Source organism: Vigna radiata, chromosome 4 (assembly GCF_000741045.1).
Source record: "Vigna radiata var. radiata cultivar VC1973A chromosome 4, Vradiata_ver6, whole genome shotgun sequence".
NCBI classification, from domain to species: Eukaryota; Viridiplantae; Streptophyta; class Magnoliopsida; order Fabales; family Fabaceae; genus Vigna; species Vigna radiata.
This window is the reverse complement of record NC_028354.1, coordinates 19,862,583-19,878,634: the sequence shown is the minus strand read 5'-3', so window position 1 is coordinate 19,878,634 and position 16,052 is coordinate 19,862,583. Positions and strand designations below refer to the sequence as shown.

Sequence of the window (16,052 nt, the reverse complement as noted above, 5' to 3'; positions counted from 1 at the left end):
ATGTTTCAACTTTTGAATCTTATAATTTTTTAAAGAGAAGCTTCTTTCTATAATTTGAAAAGTATAAGCTCTGAAACATATATACATCTATGTTGTTTCTTACCTGAATGTTGTGGCATTTGAAATTTAGGTCAACATCAGTTGTTTGATAGTGTTGGATGTACAGAAAGTGTGCATGTTAGATCATTGATCATAATTGGTAGTTTTCGTGCCAATGAGGGAGATGTAGACATCATCTTTATGAACTACACTCTTCATTTAAAAAGAACTAACTTTTTGTTGAAACCTTGTGTCAAAGTTCCTATCAGTTCTGGTGTTTGAAACTGATATACATCTCAACAAAATTTACATCATCTGCATATAATTTCTAGCAAACCATTCAAAAAATATCCTTTCTCATTATTTCATATCTCCTTTTTCATAGAATAATTAATTAATTTCAACTCTGATTAAAAGCCATGTTAACTAATGATATATAAAGAGAATACCTACCTGTCTTCATCCTTAGATTTGAATATGTAGTATGATTTTCTTTTTATATATTAAAATTGAATTTAATAGTTTAATACTAAATAAATTGGTCGACTGAGTATTCAACTTTGAATTCAAATCTATTAATAAAGTATTTATCAATTAACTTAGTGTAAACAGTGTAATACAATATTTTTTCAAAATTTATAAATATACCTAAACACTAAAGGAAATAAAATTAAATAGACTTTTCATTTCTAAACTATTTTAAAAATGGTGTTTTATCTCTAAACTAAACTATATATCTATTTAGTTTTTGCATTTTATTAGAGTTATTAGAAGATCTTTCTCAATAATTATCAAATAGACATTGTATTATATTTTAATATGTCTAATCACATGAAAAATATTTGATATATTGTGATTTTAAGTCTAATTCAACTTCACAAAATTAATCGTTTGTAAATTACACTTTTATATGTTATAATTGATTTTTATCTTTATTTGATATGAGATTTCTAACAAACTTCTTGTATCAAGACATATATATCTGAAGTGTAGAACTAAATATTAATAGGTGGTCCAATAACGAGTGGATAAATATATTAATAAACAACAAACTTCATTAGAATAAATTCTAATATATTATTACAATACCTTGATATGAGATGAACTTTAAACGTTTATGAAAAATGTTCTAGATAACTTTCGACAATGAAATAAATATATAATTTATGCAAAATATTATTTTTAAAAGTAATTTAAAGAAGGAAAATATATTTAATAAAAGAAAAATCTCATCAAAATCTTTATATTTACTACTCTTCTTAGTATTAGTTAAAGTTTACCTATAAAGAATTAAAAACAATTTGATTTTGTAGAGTTTAATAAATCATTGGAAGGGGTTCTAAAGTAAGATGAATATGATAAAGAGAGAGAGGTATGTTATGGAGTTGAAACTTGATTATTATTAGCTAGGACAAAGGATAAAGTTGTTGCATGTTGTGTCTCTTCACGTTCTCTTTATTTTAATTATATTTGAAGGCAATGACAACTTTAGAAAGAAACACTTTTGTGAGAGAACTTTCAAGTTGTCAAATGAGGTAAGCCTAACTCCTCTCATCCCTCTCAAAAAAAGCATCAAATGCATATATATCAACCACCATCTTTTCTTATGCTTTGCTAACAAGAATGCTTTATATATCATACAAAATCCTAAACTCACTTCATCTCTTACTAACCAACTTTCTTTAATATCCTTTTTTATACTTAATTCATTTTTTTAATATTTAAATCCATACCTTAATATCTTACACTTGAAAAGGTGTATTAAATTAAGATTTTAACAAGTTTTAAAAGATGTATGTCATAATGAATGTCTAAACATAACTTATGAATCTTTCAAAGAAATAATTTACTTCAAAAATACACATATATGAACTTAAGAGATTCATATCAATTTTAATTTAAAAATTTAATCCAATAAATTATAACTTTTCTTACTTAATATAATATTTAACATTTTTAAATTTTTAAATAAAGGTTGAATATATTTTTAATATTTTAATTTTCGATAAAAAATAAAAATAACAATTTTTTAAATTTTTATCCAGTTTAGTTTTCTAAATTTAGAAATATGTATATTTAATTATGATAATATTTGAATTGTTTACACTGTTTAACACACTTTTTTTTTCGATGTTAACTTAGAAATACATTTCAAATATAACATAAACTTAATAAAATTTGGTCAATAACACTAAATTCATATAGTTCTAAAAATAAATAATTAAATTGTTTCAAAGTTTCATCAACTAATTTTCATTAAAAATTAAAAGACTAAAAAATATTTAATTGTAAAACATACAAACGAATATGAATTAAGAAATGATTAAAATAGTTTTAGCAATCCTATGAAAAATAAATAGCTGTAAAGTTTAAACAAATGGATGGTATGCTGAATCTGCTCTCTCTCTCCATTAGTGAAGTCATTTGCATGGTAATCATGATTAATGAGTACAATCCATGGCTGCACATGATGTTCTTCTAAATTAATCTTCTTTAATTTGCCACCTAAGATTGTTTATTTCTGTCGGTGCTTCAGCTATTGACACTGCATCAGGTTCCATCCTCTTTCTGCTATTCACCACATCCTCCACTTATTTAATTACATTCACGAATTCGCAGATACACAAAAAAATGTCCTTTTCCTATGTTTTTTATCCACAAAGCACACCAACAATTCCATTTCCTAGTTGTTTGTGACGAAAATAAATAATGATTTTTTTAATCAACAACTAACTACTGTCATTTATCATGATATATGGCAGTGATTAGTTATCTTTGATTGGTGGATACATGGATTGGTTAGGTTAGACGATAAGAGCAAGTGGTAGTTTTTTTTCTTTCTTTTTTTCATACCAAATATATTTTTGATGCAATGATGACATATTTTTACATTCATTTAACACATTATAAAAATAAAATGATTATAAAAATATAAATTTTTATATTTTTAAAAAAAGAAAATAACAAATAAATAAAAATAATATAAAAAAAGATTAAATATGTTTTTAGTCCTTATACTTTTGGGGCGATTTTGGTTTTAGTTCTTCTTTCAAACTAAGGTACAATTTAGTCTTTTAACTTTAGAAAACTCTGGTTTTAGTCCTTTTTACCAAATTTTTTTTAACTTTATTTGTTGTTTCAAACACGTTTCTCAGTTAACATTGAAGCAAAAATGTATCAAACAGTGTAAACAATCCAAATGTTATAATGAAACGTGCTTGAAACGATAAATAAAGTTAAAAAAATTTGATAAAAAAGACTAAGACCAAAGTTTTGTAGAGTTGAAGGACTAAATTGTTCCTTAGTTTGAAAGATGAATTAAAACCAAAATCGCTCCAAAATATAGAAATTAAAAACATATTTAACCCTATAAAAAATTTAGATATTTCAAAGAATTATTTTCTAATTCTTTTTGTTTGATACGAAGATAACAAGTGATAATAACGAAGACAACACGTATTATCATTATTTTTTATATATCATAAACTTTACTCACGTCAATGAAGTAGATTAGTGGGATTAGCTTCACTTAATACATTTTTCATTAATAAAAAAAACAACTTTAACAAATCAAAATTTTAATGTTCATTATCTGTAGGTGCAAGACTTAGGTTAATGCATGCACGCACGAGTGGCAGAGATTCTCTGCTTACCTTGCTGTTTTCAAGCTTTTAAAAAACTGAACAATTTCCAACTAAAATCTTACACATGAATTAAATATAGAACATTTTTTCCAATCATTAATTAAATTCAAAATTTAAAAACTTGTACACAAAGGATTTTCCTGGTCAGGATCTTGCTATGACATTTATTAGTATTAGTATTCCACATTAAAAAGTATTTAAATATATGTTTATTTGTTTCTTTAAATACATTGTGAAATATTTTAATTAGAATAATGATGAAATGATACACTTATATATTCATTTAACACGTATAAAAATTAAATAATCATAAAAAAAGTAAATTTTTTGTATTTTTTTAAGAAAAAAAATCAAATAAATGTAAAAGATTTATGTATTATCAAAATATATATTTTTTAATTGTGTTTTCTAATTTATAACTCTGATGTTTCAAATGAGATAGAAATATGTACAGCAGAATGGAATGAGAACAGTTTGGGCCCTGTTTTCTTTCAAAAATGGTTGAAATTTATGTCAAGTGTTTTTCATGTTTTTGACTGCAATCAAATTATTCGATAATGGAAAAAAAAAAAAAAAAAAAACGAAACCAGGAAGAAAAATCCGAGTACTACAATGCCACTAGCACTACTACTACATAGTACATCCCATTGAAAGCATTGTTGTACATTGGTTGATGTTATGATATGCATCAAGATAGATAACCAACAAGTTTGTGTCCACCAAAGCAAAACCCCTCAATTTCTCACCCACTAGCCATGGGAGAGAAAGAGAAAGAGAAAGAGAAGAGAAACAAGAACAAGAAGCAGAAGCACCAACACCCCAATGACCAAACCACAAAGCACAACTCCGATTTCTCCTTCAAACCAAGCTCAGAGGTAAAGGGTATCCGATTTGGAGGGCAGTTCATAGTGAAATCCTTCACAATCAGAAGGGCAAGACCATTGGAGCTTCTCAAGGTTCTTTCTTTCCCACCAACCAACAACACCAACAAACCAAAAGACAAGCTTCCTTTCCCTTCCACCACAGCATTCTTGCCGACCAACTTCACCATCTTGGCTCACCATGCTTGGCACACCCTCACCCTCGGCCTCGGCACCAAGAAGTCCAAGGTTGTTCTTTTTGTCTTTGAAACTGAGGCCATGAAGGCCTCCGTCGACAGAATATGGCCACCGGAGATAGCCCTCGGTGATGTCAACAAGAGGCTCATAAGGGGCCTCCATGGATGTGAGATGGCAAGGTTCAAGTTCAGAAAAGGTTGCATAACTTTCTATGTCTATGCTGTTAGACAGGTCGGAAGCTTTGGCTTTTCCTGTGCCGAGGATCTCAGAACTATTCTGCAGTCTGTGGTGGAGCTTAAAGATTTCTTGGATCACACTGCCATGCTTTCCATGCCTCACCAGAGAAGCATCAGTTACTCAGAGTCCCACCCCCAGGTAGCCATGGCTCATTAGACCAAGCTCTGTGAATCAATCATCATCAGTATCAGAGTTTTTATTTTTTATTTTTATATATGAATATAGATGTGTCCAAGTGCTTCCTTCTTCTTCACATTAACACCATCCTCATTATTAGGCTCTTAAAAGATAAATATTTTGGCTTAATCTGTTAACTTGGTTTCTAGTCTTTGGAATTTTGGGAGGCTTATTATTGGTTTATTTGTTCATGATCTTGTTTGATCTGTATTTTCTTTTTGAATTTGGGGATAATGAAAGTGTAATGTAGCGTGAATAATTGGGTACTGAATCGAAGGTTATACAGTGGATGACTGAATCCAGAGGTTGCAATGCAATTGTCCTTTTTGTTGACAACTGCTAAACTGATACAAATTTGTCAAAGGGGTTGCAGATTTTGCTTACTTTGTTGTTCTTATTACCAACAATCTTAAACAACTCCAGACAAACATTTTTTTTTTTCCAGCAATAGTGCACTTGAACTGTCGATACTTGCAACGTATGTTCCTAATTTATTCACAACTATTACTCTAGAACTGTGAATGATTCTGTAAATGTATCTCTGCATATTTTAATCTGAGAACAACTCACTTCCATTACAGTCATCACAAAAACAAGTTTAAGTTGAAAGTTATGGTAAGATAAACTTGTTTTTGTTCTCTCTGCAGATTAAATGTATCACAACATTATAGTTATAACCAAACATAATGCTTCTTGGAAGGAGTTATTCAACTAACGATAGGACACACCTACTTTAATAGTTTGCTGCTACTGGGTAATAATCAAGAGACAAAAACTGACCCATTTATGTTTTCTCCTGCAAACTGTTTTGTGGTAAATTGTGCCACTATACTATCTATCCCGTGATCCATGAAATATCATCACAAGAGTATTCCATAAGTAGAAAAATGCCAAATGATTCTGAATTTTGAATATAGGAAGAAAAAATGTGTTTGTCTGTGAAGAATGAGGATTACATTAGATTAAATCATCCTTGAATTTGGATGTGAACATGGTAAAAAGCATTACTGCTAGAGTTTCGTTCAGTAGAACAGTGAAGGTAGGAGGATCCATGGAGAAGGAGCAATAGCAATTTGCAACCTTTCCCTATCCATAAAGTTTGTAATGGTTCAGAAAAGTGAAGGAAGAAAAAAAAAATAAAGAAAGAGACCACATTTCTTTTTCCTCTGTGCCCACCTGTGGCTTTAATCATGGTGTGTTAGGACCCATGTCAAATGCAACCTTACTTTAATCTTCACAAGAATAATGGACATTTGGGTGTGTGAATCCTTGCTGCTGCATCATCTGCAAGCACAAAGCCTTCACCTTTACTCATCATTCATATGTTATGTGTGCTCATAAAACTTGATTAGGTTGAGGGGTCGTGAGTCCTTTGAGATTGAAGTATTGACCCAATAAATGTTGTAGGGCTGTAGGTGGTGCCACCACTAGGAGGCATTATAGAGTGTCACATGTTGGAACTTAGCAGTACTATGTGCTTATAATATGTGGAAATGGAAACATTTTTTTGCTGGAAAAAGCTTATCAAGAGATGGTTTTGAAAATGATATATAGACAACATTTTTTTACAACATTTGAACATCATTGTACGTATCATTGTGTGATTGGTCCAAATGACACAATGACACCACCATAGACCAATCACACAATGACATGACATGTATGATGATATTGAAATGTTGTCAAAAAAATGTTGTCTAAGTATTTTTATCATTTGATTTGCTGTGAAATTGGAACCTTTTTTCTGCTGTGTAGCTCATGATCCGAATTCACGCCAGACACGGTGCATCGCCACCTTGTTAAAAAGGTAATAATGGATCAAATTCATAGCATAAAAAACCGAAATTATTGAATCAAATACCTTAAACTCGGATTCTCAACATTATCGTGTTAAACTCATATTTGGATTCTCAACATTATTGTCAAAACATGCTTACATGAAAACTAATCACATAAAAAAAGATTGATACTTTTTTTTTAATCTAAAATTTTAAAACAAATGAATTAATGAATTTTTAGATTTATATACCACTTTACTTTTTATTCCAATATAAAATTTATACTCATTCTTGAATTCTAAACAGAAATCTCATAGTCCTTATATCTTACTTTATATGTGATTTTCCAAGAAAAACACAAATACGTTAAAAGATAATTCACGAGTTAACACTTACAATAAATAATGTATAAAAAATAAATAAAAAATTTGTTAGATATAAACAATAAAATAATCAATTAATAAAGTGTGGCTACTTTTTACTTGCACTATATTATTCATAAATTCCAATTTGACAATTCTCTTCAAATGTTCCCATTAATACTTTCATATTTTTAATACAAATTTAAACCGACACGAAAAGTTTATTTACCTAAGTTGTAAGATTTGATCGCTATTTTTTAAATTTAAATTTAATTTATAATTTCCTGTAAAATTCATATTAGACATCATAACATATTTTGACATTTATGCTAACTAATACTCTAAATTATATTTATTATTTTTCATTACATAAAAAGTTAATAAATATTTTCTTGTGTGAATACATTTTCATAAATTTAATTACTTCACCGCATTAAAATATTGAGTGTTTCTCATTTAGTAGAGTTTAAATAAGAATTTGGTGATGTTTGAAGGGATAAACAAGCAAATACAATGTCACTTATTAAAGCTTTTTGGTTTAAGTTTGAGCTTAGAGACAATGTCAATTTATACAAAGTTTTTCGAAAACCAATTTGGGCCGTTTGATTTGGGCTCTATTCTTGTTATCTCGATTTGAAGATCGGGCCCGTAAAAGGAAGAAATGTCCGGTTGAGCAAAGAGAACCGATCGAATAACGGTGAGTTTGGGTCGGGTTGAAGTTTTGATAGACGACGACGTTGAGGTCCTCTCTCATCGTTCAACTCAATTTGGTAATTCTTCGAAACCATCTCTCGTATATCATCTTTAACTCTTCTTTGAATATTCGATTCAGTATTTTACGTTTGATTCCTTTACTGTTTTCTTAAAATATATATTTCGAAAATTGATTATCGATATGCTTTGACTCAGTTATGACCATCATTTCTTCAATTTTTTTATTTATTTTTTCTTTGACAATGTGTTTCTATACTCAAAATCAATTAATGGTTAGGAACTACCGTGATGATGAAATCAAAGTTTTGAATTTGACAAAATAACATTAGTTTTAACTTGTTTTGAATGTTCTGTCATACTATTTGTGTAAGTTGAATTGTATGATTCCTTATCTGCTATGTGTTTTTTTTTTTTTTTAACAATGCATTTGAATTCTGTGTGCTTTATGACAGGGGCAAGAAACTGGTAGTAGCAGCAGAATCTGAATAGGAATGGAGTATATGTGCCTTTTGGTCGCGTTCTGTGCGATTGCGATCTTAGGGTTTGTCTTTGTAGTGTTTTTTGAAGCATATAAGAGAAGAAACAACCATCAGTACGCCCTTTTTTTTATACTTTTCTTATATGTGCTTTAAAATGTTGTATGTATATGTGGACTGGGATTATGTATTTGATATTTCCATTTTTTTTTCTAAAGGCATATTGAAGTTCCAGCTATTTTTGAAGATCCTAATTCATTGAAACAGGTAAAATGTTTCCCTTAGCTTTTTGTTAGAGCTTCTGTCGATATGCATGATTTTGTAAGCAACACTTTATTTATTTACTTATACTGAGGTTTTCTTTAATAATTCTAATTTAGTGAAATAAGTCTGGACTGACAGAAAATTATCACCCCATTTCAATAGTATTTTTTTTTTTAACTTTTGAGAGGATTAACTAGTGAATTTGGAATTGCAAACTGGTGACTTTGTTGCTGCGATGGCTTAGGAAATTTGTAATTGTACAACTTTTAGCCATTGAAGATTGAAGATCTAGAGGAAGCGTGTTCTAGAAACTAAATAGCAATGTAATTTCGGTTACGTAAATTTGTATCTTGCACATACATGTTTTTATTTTGTTTTGAGAGGTTTCAAGTTAATGCGCTTTATGAAGGTAGCACCCTGTTGTGAATTTGTTTTGACTGATACTCCTGCACATTTAGGTTCCTTGCCCACATATTGTTGATCCAGCCACAAAGTATATTTCATTGATTATTCCTGCATTCAATGAGGAGCATAGGCTTCCAGGAGCTCTTGATGAAACTATGAAGTAAGTGAAAGCATGGTTTTTTTAACCAGATTTATGCTTTTATTTTAATACCTATAAAAGGATTTGGGTTTGGTTACAACTGAGTCAGTCTACTTTGGTTGTTCTGTTATGCAAATTTTGTTGGGTGTGTATAATATCGATTGCAATGAGTCTATTAGGCTACTATCATAATTTTATAGTCTGTTTTTGCATCTGGGAGAGCACCTGAGAGGATGATCAAAGGTATCATTGTATTGTATTATTCAATCATAGATAACTAAAAGTTTGTTACTGAAATATGAGAACAGCATCACACACTGGAGCCTCTGTCTTGTTATGGAAGGATACCTGCCTAACTTCACTAACCAAATGCAAGCCACCAACCCCCATATAAGTCTATATTCTTGTTATCCCCAGAGCGAGTAACTGCCATCTTGCTACTAACTCCTAAGAACCCCTGTCTTATTTCTTCTTGGATATGCTTTCCACTTAGTAGGTTTCCTGAGACTTGTGTCCAGCACCGGTTCATAGGCTGATCCACTTCTTCTGGTGCCCATATCAGATGACCACCTCCATCAGTATGTGTGTGTTCTGTGTATTCAATTGTTTCTGTAAGGTGGTTGTTTACATGACAAATGTTATCTGATATGAGCCTCCCGTTCCATAAAGAGAGAGAGAGAGAGAGAGAGAGAGAGAGAGAGAGAGGTGTACAGACAACAATTGTAAGAAGCCAAAAGAAAGGGAAAACCCAAACTTATATGCACTTTCTTCATGATTGTATTTGTTTAAATTGGTTAGGACTTCATATGCAGAGTGTTGGTGTAATTAGTTTCCTAGATTCGTCTCGTGTTAAGTAACATAGCATTTATTGTTTAAGTTTTGTAATATGAATGTAATCTATCTATGTCTTAATTTGTAGTTATCTTCAACAGCGTACTTTAAAGGATTCTTCATTTACATATGAGGTACTTCTAGATCCTTTTATTCTACTGCATATTTTTTTTGTCTATATAACCCTGTTTTATTTCCAATCTCTTGGAACTGTTTTAGAATTTTAAATTCTAGTTTGTTGTCTAGGGAATATTAATATAGATTTAGTATTGTAAAGAAATTTATCCATTACATGATGACGACATATGGTGGAAATAAGAAATGCTTTATTTCACTCATGACCTTACTAATGTGAAGTGAAAGTACTTTCTAATATTCATTGAAATCAGTTTGGCCTAAGATAGCATATCTGAAACACTTTGCTCTACTTACTTTCTTCCAAATGCTAACTTTTTTGTGGGTACACAGGTAGTAATTGTTGATGATGGGAGTACTGATGAAACAAAAAGAGTAGCTTTTGAATTTGTGAGGAAATACACAGTAGACAAGGTAAGGGTCATTCTTCTAGGAAGAAACCATGGCAAAGGAGAAGCAATCAGAAAAGTGAGTCTAATTTAAACTATAGTATCTTTAAATATAATCATATCAAAAGTCAAATGCCCCTGTGTCACACTATGCTTATTGATAATTTATTAAGGCTTTCTTCTTTCCTTGAAAGCATTGTATTACAGGGAATGTTGCATTCACGTGGTGAACTACTTCTCATGCTTGATGCCGATGGAGCAACTAAGGTCACAGACCTAGAAAAGCTCGAAAATCAGGTTAATGGAATTCTACAATGGCAGTTTTCACAAATCTTTCAATCAAATCTTAGAACAATATTCTGGTGCCAAATCTTGATATGCATTGTTTAATGCTTTGACATCAGATTCATGTTGTTGCCAAAAGCGAATATCACCAGGGAGATTCAAGCAATAGTGATCCTAGATTTAGAATTTCTGATATCCCAGTTGCTGTATTTGGTTCAAGAGCTCATCTAGAGGAAAAAGCTTTAGCTACAGTTACGTGTGGGCCTCTTCATTCTTTGTTTTATTGTTGTCATACGCATAGGTCATCTTGGTTCAATAACTTCAATTAATGCTTTCAGAGGAAGTGGTACCGCAATTTTTTGATGAAGGGATTCCATCTTGTGGTTCTCTTGGCTTCTGGTCCTGGAATTCGTGACACACAGGTAATCTCCTTCTTCATTGAATTTTTCCTTGCATTTTTATATGATACTCATATTATTGGTATACAGCCTATGTCTACATAGAGACCAAAACTTCACCAGACATGGTAGTTGTGACATCAATGCCTGTTGACATTAGCATGATCGATATTTTCAGTGCTCATCAAGCTTAGGCAATGCTTGTGCTTGATCCCATTTATTATATTTTGTTGTTGGTTTTTGTTCTCTGATATTGACCTAGTACTTCCTCAGTGTGGTTTCAAGATGTTCACTAGGGCTGCAGCCAGGAAGCTTTTTTCAAATGTCCGCTTAAAAAGGTAATTTAATAATTTCTTAAATTTTGAAAGGAAATTAATTCATAATTCGGAAATAATAGAAAACCTATTCTTCATAATTTTATTCATGAATTATTTGTACAATTTTTTATTTTGTAATTTTCTTGTTCTTTCTTCATTGGTCAGTGTGGACGATTCACGATAGCTAATGCATATAAACCCATAAGATGTATATCCTTTACTATAAATGGCTTCTTTAGATTTTCCCATAAACTAAATTTGATATTAGAGGAAGCATGATATGAGAAGCAATCTCGTGTTATTGATATTTAACTAACAGTGAAAATCATACATCGTCAAGAAGATAAAGCACATTTTATTATATATGGAAATATTGAATAATATTTCTGCATAATATACCTAATTTGTATGGCTCACATATATGGTGAAAACTTTTGCAACTATCTATAATAGCCTTTATCATTTCCTGCAGGTGGTGCTTTGATGTTGAATTAGTCTTTCTATGCAAAAGGTTTAAGATCCCAATTTCGGAAGTTTCTGTGAATTGGTCTGAGATTCCAGGATCCAAGGTCAATCTTCTGAGTATACCTAACATGCTTTGGGAGCTTGTGCTCATGTCTGTGGGGTACAGGACCGGTATGTGGAGAATTTCTAATTCTACATGAGCTTCCATGATCAAGAAAAGGACAAACGAAGAGTCATCTGTTGCTCGAGGGAACATGTAATCTCTCATACCGGGCTCAGGGGACAATAACGTGATATTTAAAGTTTTTGGGACTGACCACAACCTTCCGGTTTTGCCGTAGAGTTTTGGGACATGGAGGCATTCTGCTTGTTTGTTTTCCTAGTTTTGCTATTTGTACTTGGTAAAAATATACTCAACTAATTATTCTGTTACTTTTGACTGGGAGTAGTTTTTAATCACACTCATTGTTGTATTTTCCTTACTCAACATTCTACAGATAACTTTTTATTCCTTTCATTTAAAAGAGATTGTCTAAAATCGGTGAGTTGTTGATGCTCTTTTGTTCATCTCTACTGTATGTAATGTCATGGCTACTGTAGATTGTTTTAACACCATGGCAGCAAAGCCGCGTATCGTTCCCATTAGACAACTTTTGTTTTTATTTTTGTGGATTGTGCATTGATACTCTTGTTTGGTTTCACAGAACCTGAAACCCTGCTTTTATTTGTTGATGGCTTAACAAATAAAATAGTTTTGTGACCTGTGCTTCGTAAATCTTGATTTGTATGCAATGTCTCAAATGTCAATATTTTCTCCTTTCTCTAATATGAATATGTATTTCACATCCTATGACTAGCTTAACAAATATTGTCATATTATTACTTTTACTTTTATTTTTTGAGTTAATTTTTATGTATTAATAGGTTAACACCTTTGATATCACAATTTATAAATTTTAATTATAGTGATTTATGCAGTTAAACATATTTATTTATATACATTTAAATTATATAGAATTGTTATTTATTCTTATAATGTACAAACTAAAATATTAGTAAGAAAATAACTTGAAATTGAAAATAGATACACATAAGTTCATGTTCCTTTCATTTAAACTAATACATTATATACGTGTCAGTGTGGTAGAAGTTTGTATATACGTAGTCAACCATAGATTGAGGAATTGAGATCAATAAACAGTATTTTATAAGTTTACTGAGTCAAAAATCTCGTTGGTCATGAATGAGTAGTTCAAGGCACTCTGTAAACGACATGAACTTTAAGACAAAGACGCTTCAGAAAAACTTGCCTTTGAATAATCATGCTTACACTGTTCCTCTTTCTTTTTCCTACTCACAAGTTGTGTTTATTCATTTATTCTACCGCTCATTACATATGCAACTCCACTTTAGACAACTTTATAAGAAATACTAGTGCTTTTGGTAATGGAGCAGTTGCATATATTGCGTATGTACAAACGGAAAGCATAGATTATATAATAAAACCAGTTCTCAAAAACTTCGTCACCATTATCTTCAAAATCCTTCCAGAGAAAACTGCAACTATGAGTTCTCCTCTCATCCATGAAATCAAAGGCCAAGCATTTCGGTTCTTGAAGGAAAAGATTAGAACTGCAAGGCTGGTTCTCACTGATGTTACACCAGTACAGTTGTAAGTCTTTTTTTTTTTTTTTTCTATGACCTCAAAGAGAAATTATTACATGGTTTTATAGCGCCACGTGCTTCAGATTTTTAATTTACCAGTAAATGTAACTCAGTTATGTATCACATGGAGATCAGTTGGGATCATGATGTTCCTGATGCATGTAATAATTTGTGTTTCAACCCGACCAATCTTTTAAGATATTCAATATTTGAAAATGAAAAAGAGATCCTTCTCCCAAGATGACAAGGACAGTTGAAAAACATTGAAGTTCTTTGTCCTGGAACCAAATCATTCTTCAAGTTATTTTTTATTTAAAAGTGAAACTAAAAAACCCTTTTCTCGGGATAATGTGATTCTTCTGACAAGGAAGGAATATATCATCTACTTACTCCAACAAAGTAACAAAGGAATGACATGACTCATTTTGCAGAATAAGTCTTTAGAAACCTGTTAGTACAATTTCTTATTTATTAATATCAAGATCAAAGGAATTGGTTTAAACATGTGAAACTGTTGAGCAGAAATGAGATAAATTTCAATTTCAGTAATCCTTTTTGTGTAATCATTTTATTTGTTTTTTGGTGCAATCAAACACTTCCTTCTTTTTGTGTATCTCAAAGAATGACAGAAGAAGCCACCAATGAGAATCCATGGCCACCAGACACACGTAGCACGAGTGTAATATCACGAGCTGCCTTCGAAGTGGATGAATATGAGAGAATCGTGGAGATTCTGCATCACAGGTTTCTTGTTTCTTATGTCCTGGTTTGATTATTCTAATCTTACTCTTGTAGTTAAGTGTAATAATTGTGATCTAGTTCTGTGGAGAAAGCAGGTTCTCGAAATTTGATAAAGGGTATTGGAGAGCCTCATACAAGGCTCTTATATTACTGGAACATCTTCTAACTCATGGACCTAAAAGAGTTTCAGAGGAGTTTCAAAGTGACATTGATGTCATTGAAGAGATTGGACAACTTCAGCACATTGATGAGAAAGGGTAGGTGCTGTCTGAACTCAAATATTTGTTTGTGACCTAAACTTTGTTGCATGAATCAAAATGACCCTTGTTACATTGTTCCATTCTGCAGGTTCAACTGGGGTTTGAGTGTTAGAAAATTATCAGAAAGAGTGTTGAAGCTCTTAAGAAACAAGGATTTTTTCAAAGAAGAAAGAGCAACAGCACGTCACCTTTCTCATGCAATCAAAGGGTTTGGAAGTTTTAACCCGCGAAGCTCAGCAATGGATGAAAGGTTAAGTGACTTACCTTCTAAGATTTATGGGAGATGTAACTCTTACTATGATGATCGCCAATATGAAAAATATGATTTCACAAAGAAGCTCAGTGTGGATGGCAATAATAAAGAGCTACAAATTCTTGAAGACACGGACAATTCAAAGCTGCTAAAACATGAAAATGATTCAAGTTCAGCAGACACAGATGAATATCATCCTTTCAATGATCAAGAGAAAGTGACTGTAGCATCCTTGCTTTCTGTGTGATGATATGTTACAAGAATTTACTTAAGATATATGTATAGTTCTTGAACTAATCATAAGTTTGGACAATGTAGAATCAAGGAAGGTGGTATAAATATGTACAGTTTGTGATTCTTGAACAGATTGCAAATAGTTAGAGAGAAACTATGGTCACTATTTACGTAACGATGAAATCAGAAATATGGTTACTGATGAGGGAACACAGATTATTAAGTAATTTGTCTATCTGTTTTCTGTAGGATGGAATCTATTACACAGTTCTGATATTTATGAACACGTGACAAGTTAATTACATTCAGTGCCTTTTGAACCATACAATGATTTTCAGTATTAACCAAAATGCTATGTTTCTGAAAATTTAGTTAATTGTCAAACTGAGTAATCTAATAAATGAATATATAAAAAACGTTTAAGGAAATCTAAAAATATAGAACACGTTTAAGAAACGTATTTAAAAAATTGAATTAAAAATATTAAATATCAATAAAGTAAAATAGAAATTTTAAAATAAGTATCATAAAAAAATATAAATTAGATGTTTCTTATTTTAAAACATTAGAATAAAAAGTGTCTATTAAAAGAAAAGGTCATTTTAAATGATTGTATTTAAAAGTACAAGGAGAGATCAATTTATTTGAAGAATAGATTGTAAACTCTTTGTAATTTCCTTTCATTTTCCTCTAATCTAATCATGCTAAATAGTAATTGATTCATAATCAATAGATAAGAAAAATGAAAGATTGGGATTAAAAGTATTTTATAAAACTTGATCCCTC

At 31.0% G+C, this 16,052-nt stretch overlaps 3 protein-coding genes across 5 annotated transcripts; all 3 read left to right on the top strand.

Annotated features, from left to right (window-relative positions):
* Positions 1-4,315: 4,315 nt before the first annotated feature.
* On the top strand, positions 4,316-5,426 carry LOC106758803. The gene has a single exon (XM_014641791.2). It carries the CDS (start codon positions 4,439-4,441, stop codon positions 5,132-5,134), a length of 696 nt encoding a protein of 231 aa, XP_014497277.1. The 5' UTR covers positions 4,316-4,438; the 3' UTR covers positions 5,135-5,426.
* Positions 5,427-7,943: 2,517 nt separating this feature from the next.
* LOC106758619 (dolichyl-phosphate beta-glucosyltransferase) lies at positions 7,944-12,651 on the top strand. Of its 3 annotated transcripts, none has more exons than XM_014641551.2 (11): positions 7,944-8,065; positions 8,462-8,601; positions 8,704-8,752; positions 9,208-9,314; positions 10,213-10,258; positions 10,593-10,727; positions 10,856-10,945; positions 11,053-11,184; positions 11,272-11,355; positions 11,605-11,669; positions 12,121-12,651. In XM_014641551.2, the coding sequence occupies exons 2-11, from the start codon at positions 8,501-8,503 to the stop codon at positions 12,311-12,313; spliced, it is 1,002 nt and encodes a 333-aa protein (XP_014497037.1). In that variant the 5' UTR covers positions 7,944-8,065; positions 8,462-8,500; the 3' UTR covers positions 12,314-12,651. The 3 variants fall into 3 exon arrangements, with proteins under 3 accessions (XP_014497037.1, XP_014497039.1, XP_014497038.1); XM_014641553.2 differs by lacking the exon at positions 7,944-8,065 and adding an exon at positions 8,070-8,088; XM_014641552.2 differs by lacking the exon at positions 7,944-8,065 and adding an exon at positions 8,253-8,375.
* Positions 12,652-13,202: 551 nt separating this feature from the next.
* LOC106759089 (clathrin interactor 1) lies at positions 13,203-15,621 on the top strand. The gene is made up of 4 exons (XM_014642100.2): positions 13,203-13,785; positions 14,400-14,522; positions 14,615-14,776; positions 14,868-15,621. Exons 1-4 carry the CDS (start codon positions 13,436-13,438, stop codon positions 15,277-15,279), a joined length of 1,047 nt encoding a protein of 348 aa, XP_014497586.2. The 5' UTR covers positions 13,203-13,435; the 3' UTR covers positions 15,280-15,621.
* The last annotated feature ends 431 nt before the right edge of the window (positions 15,622-16,052 follow it).

Coding starts and splice junctions, on each gene's coding strand:
- LOC106758803 (XM_014641791.2), top strand. CDS start 4,439: ATGGGAGAGAAAGAGAAAGAGAAAGAGAAGAGAAACAAGAACAAGAAG.
- LOC106758619 (XM_014641551.2), top strand. CDS start 8,501: ATGGAGTATATGTGCCTTTTGGTCGCGTTCTGTGCGATTGCGATCTTA. Junction 10,946..11,052: donor TAGAAAAGCTCGAAAATCAG/GTTAATGGAATT, acceptor CTTTGACATCAG/ATTCATGTTGTTGCCAAAAG. Junction 11,356..11,604: donor CTGGAATTCGTGACACACAG/GTAATCTCCTTC, acceptor GTACTTCCTCAG/TGTGGTTTCAAGATGTTCAC.
- LOC106759089 (XM_014642100.2), top strand. CDS start 13,436: ATGCTTACACTGTTCCTCTTTCTTTTTCCTACTCACAAGTTGTGTTTA. Junction 14,523..14,614: donor GTGGAGATTCTGCATCACAG/GTTTCTTGTTTC, acceptor TGGAGAAAGCAG/GTTCTCGAAATTTGATAAAG. Junction 14,777..14,867: donor CAGCACATTGATGAGAAAGG/GTAGGTGCTGTC, acceptor TCCATTCTGCAG/GTTCAACTGGGGTTTGAGTG.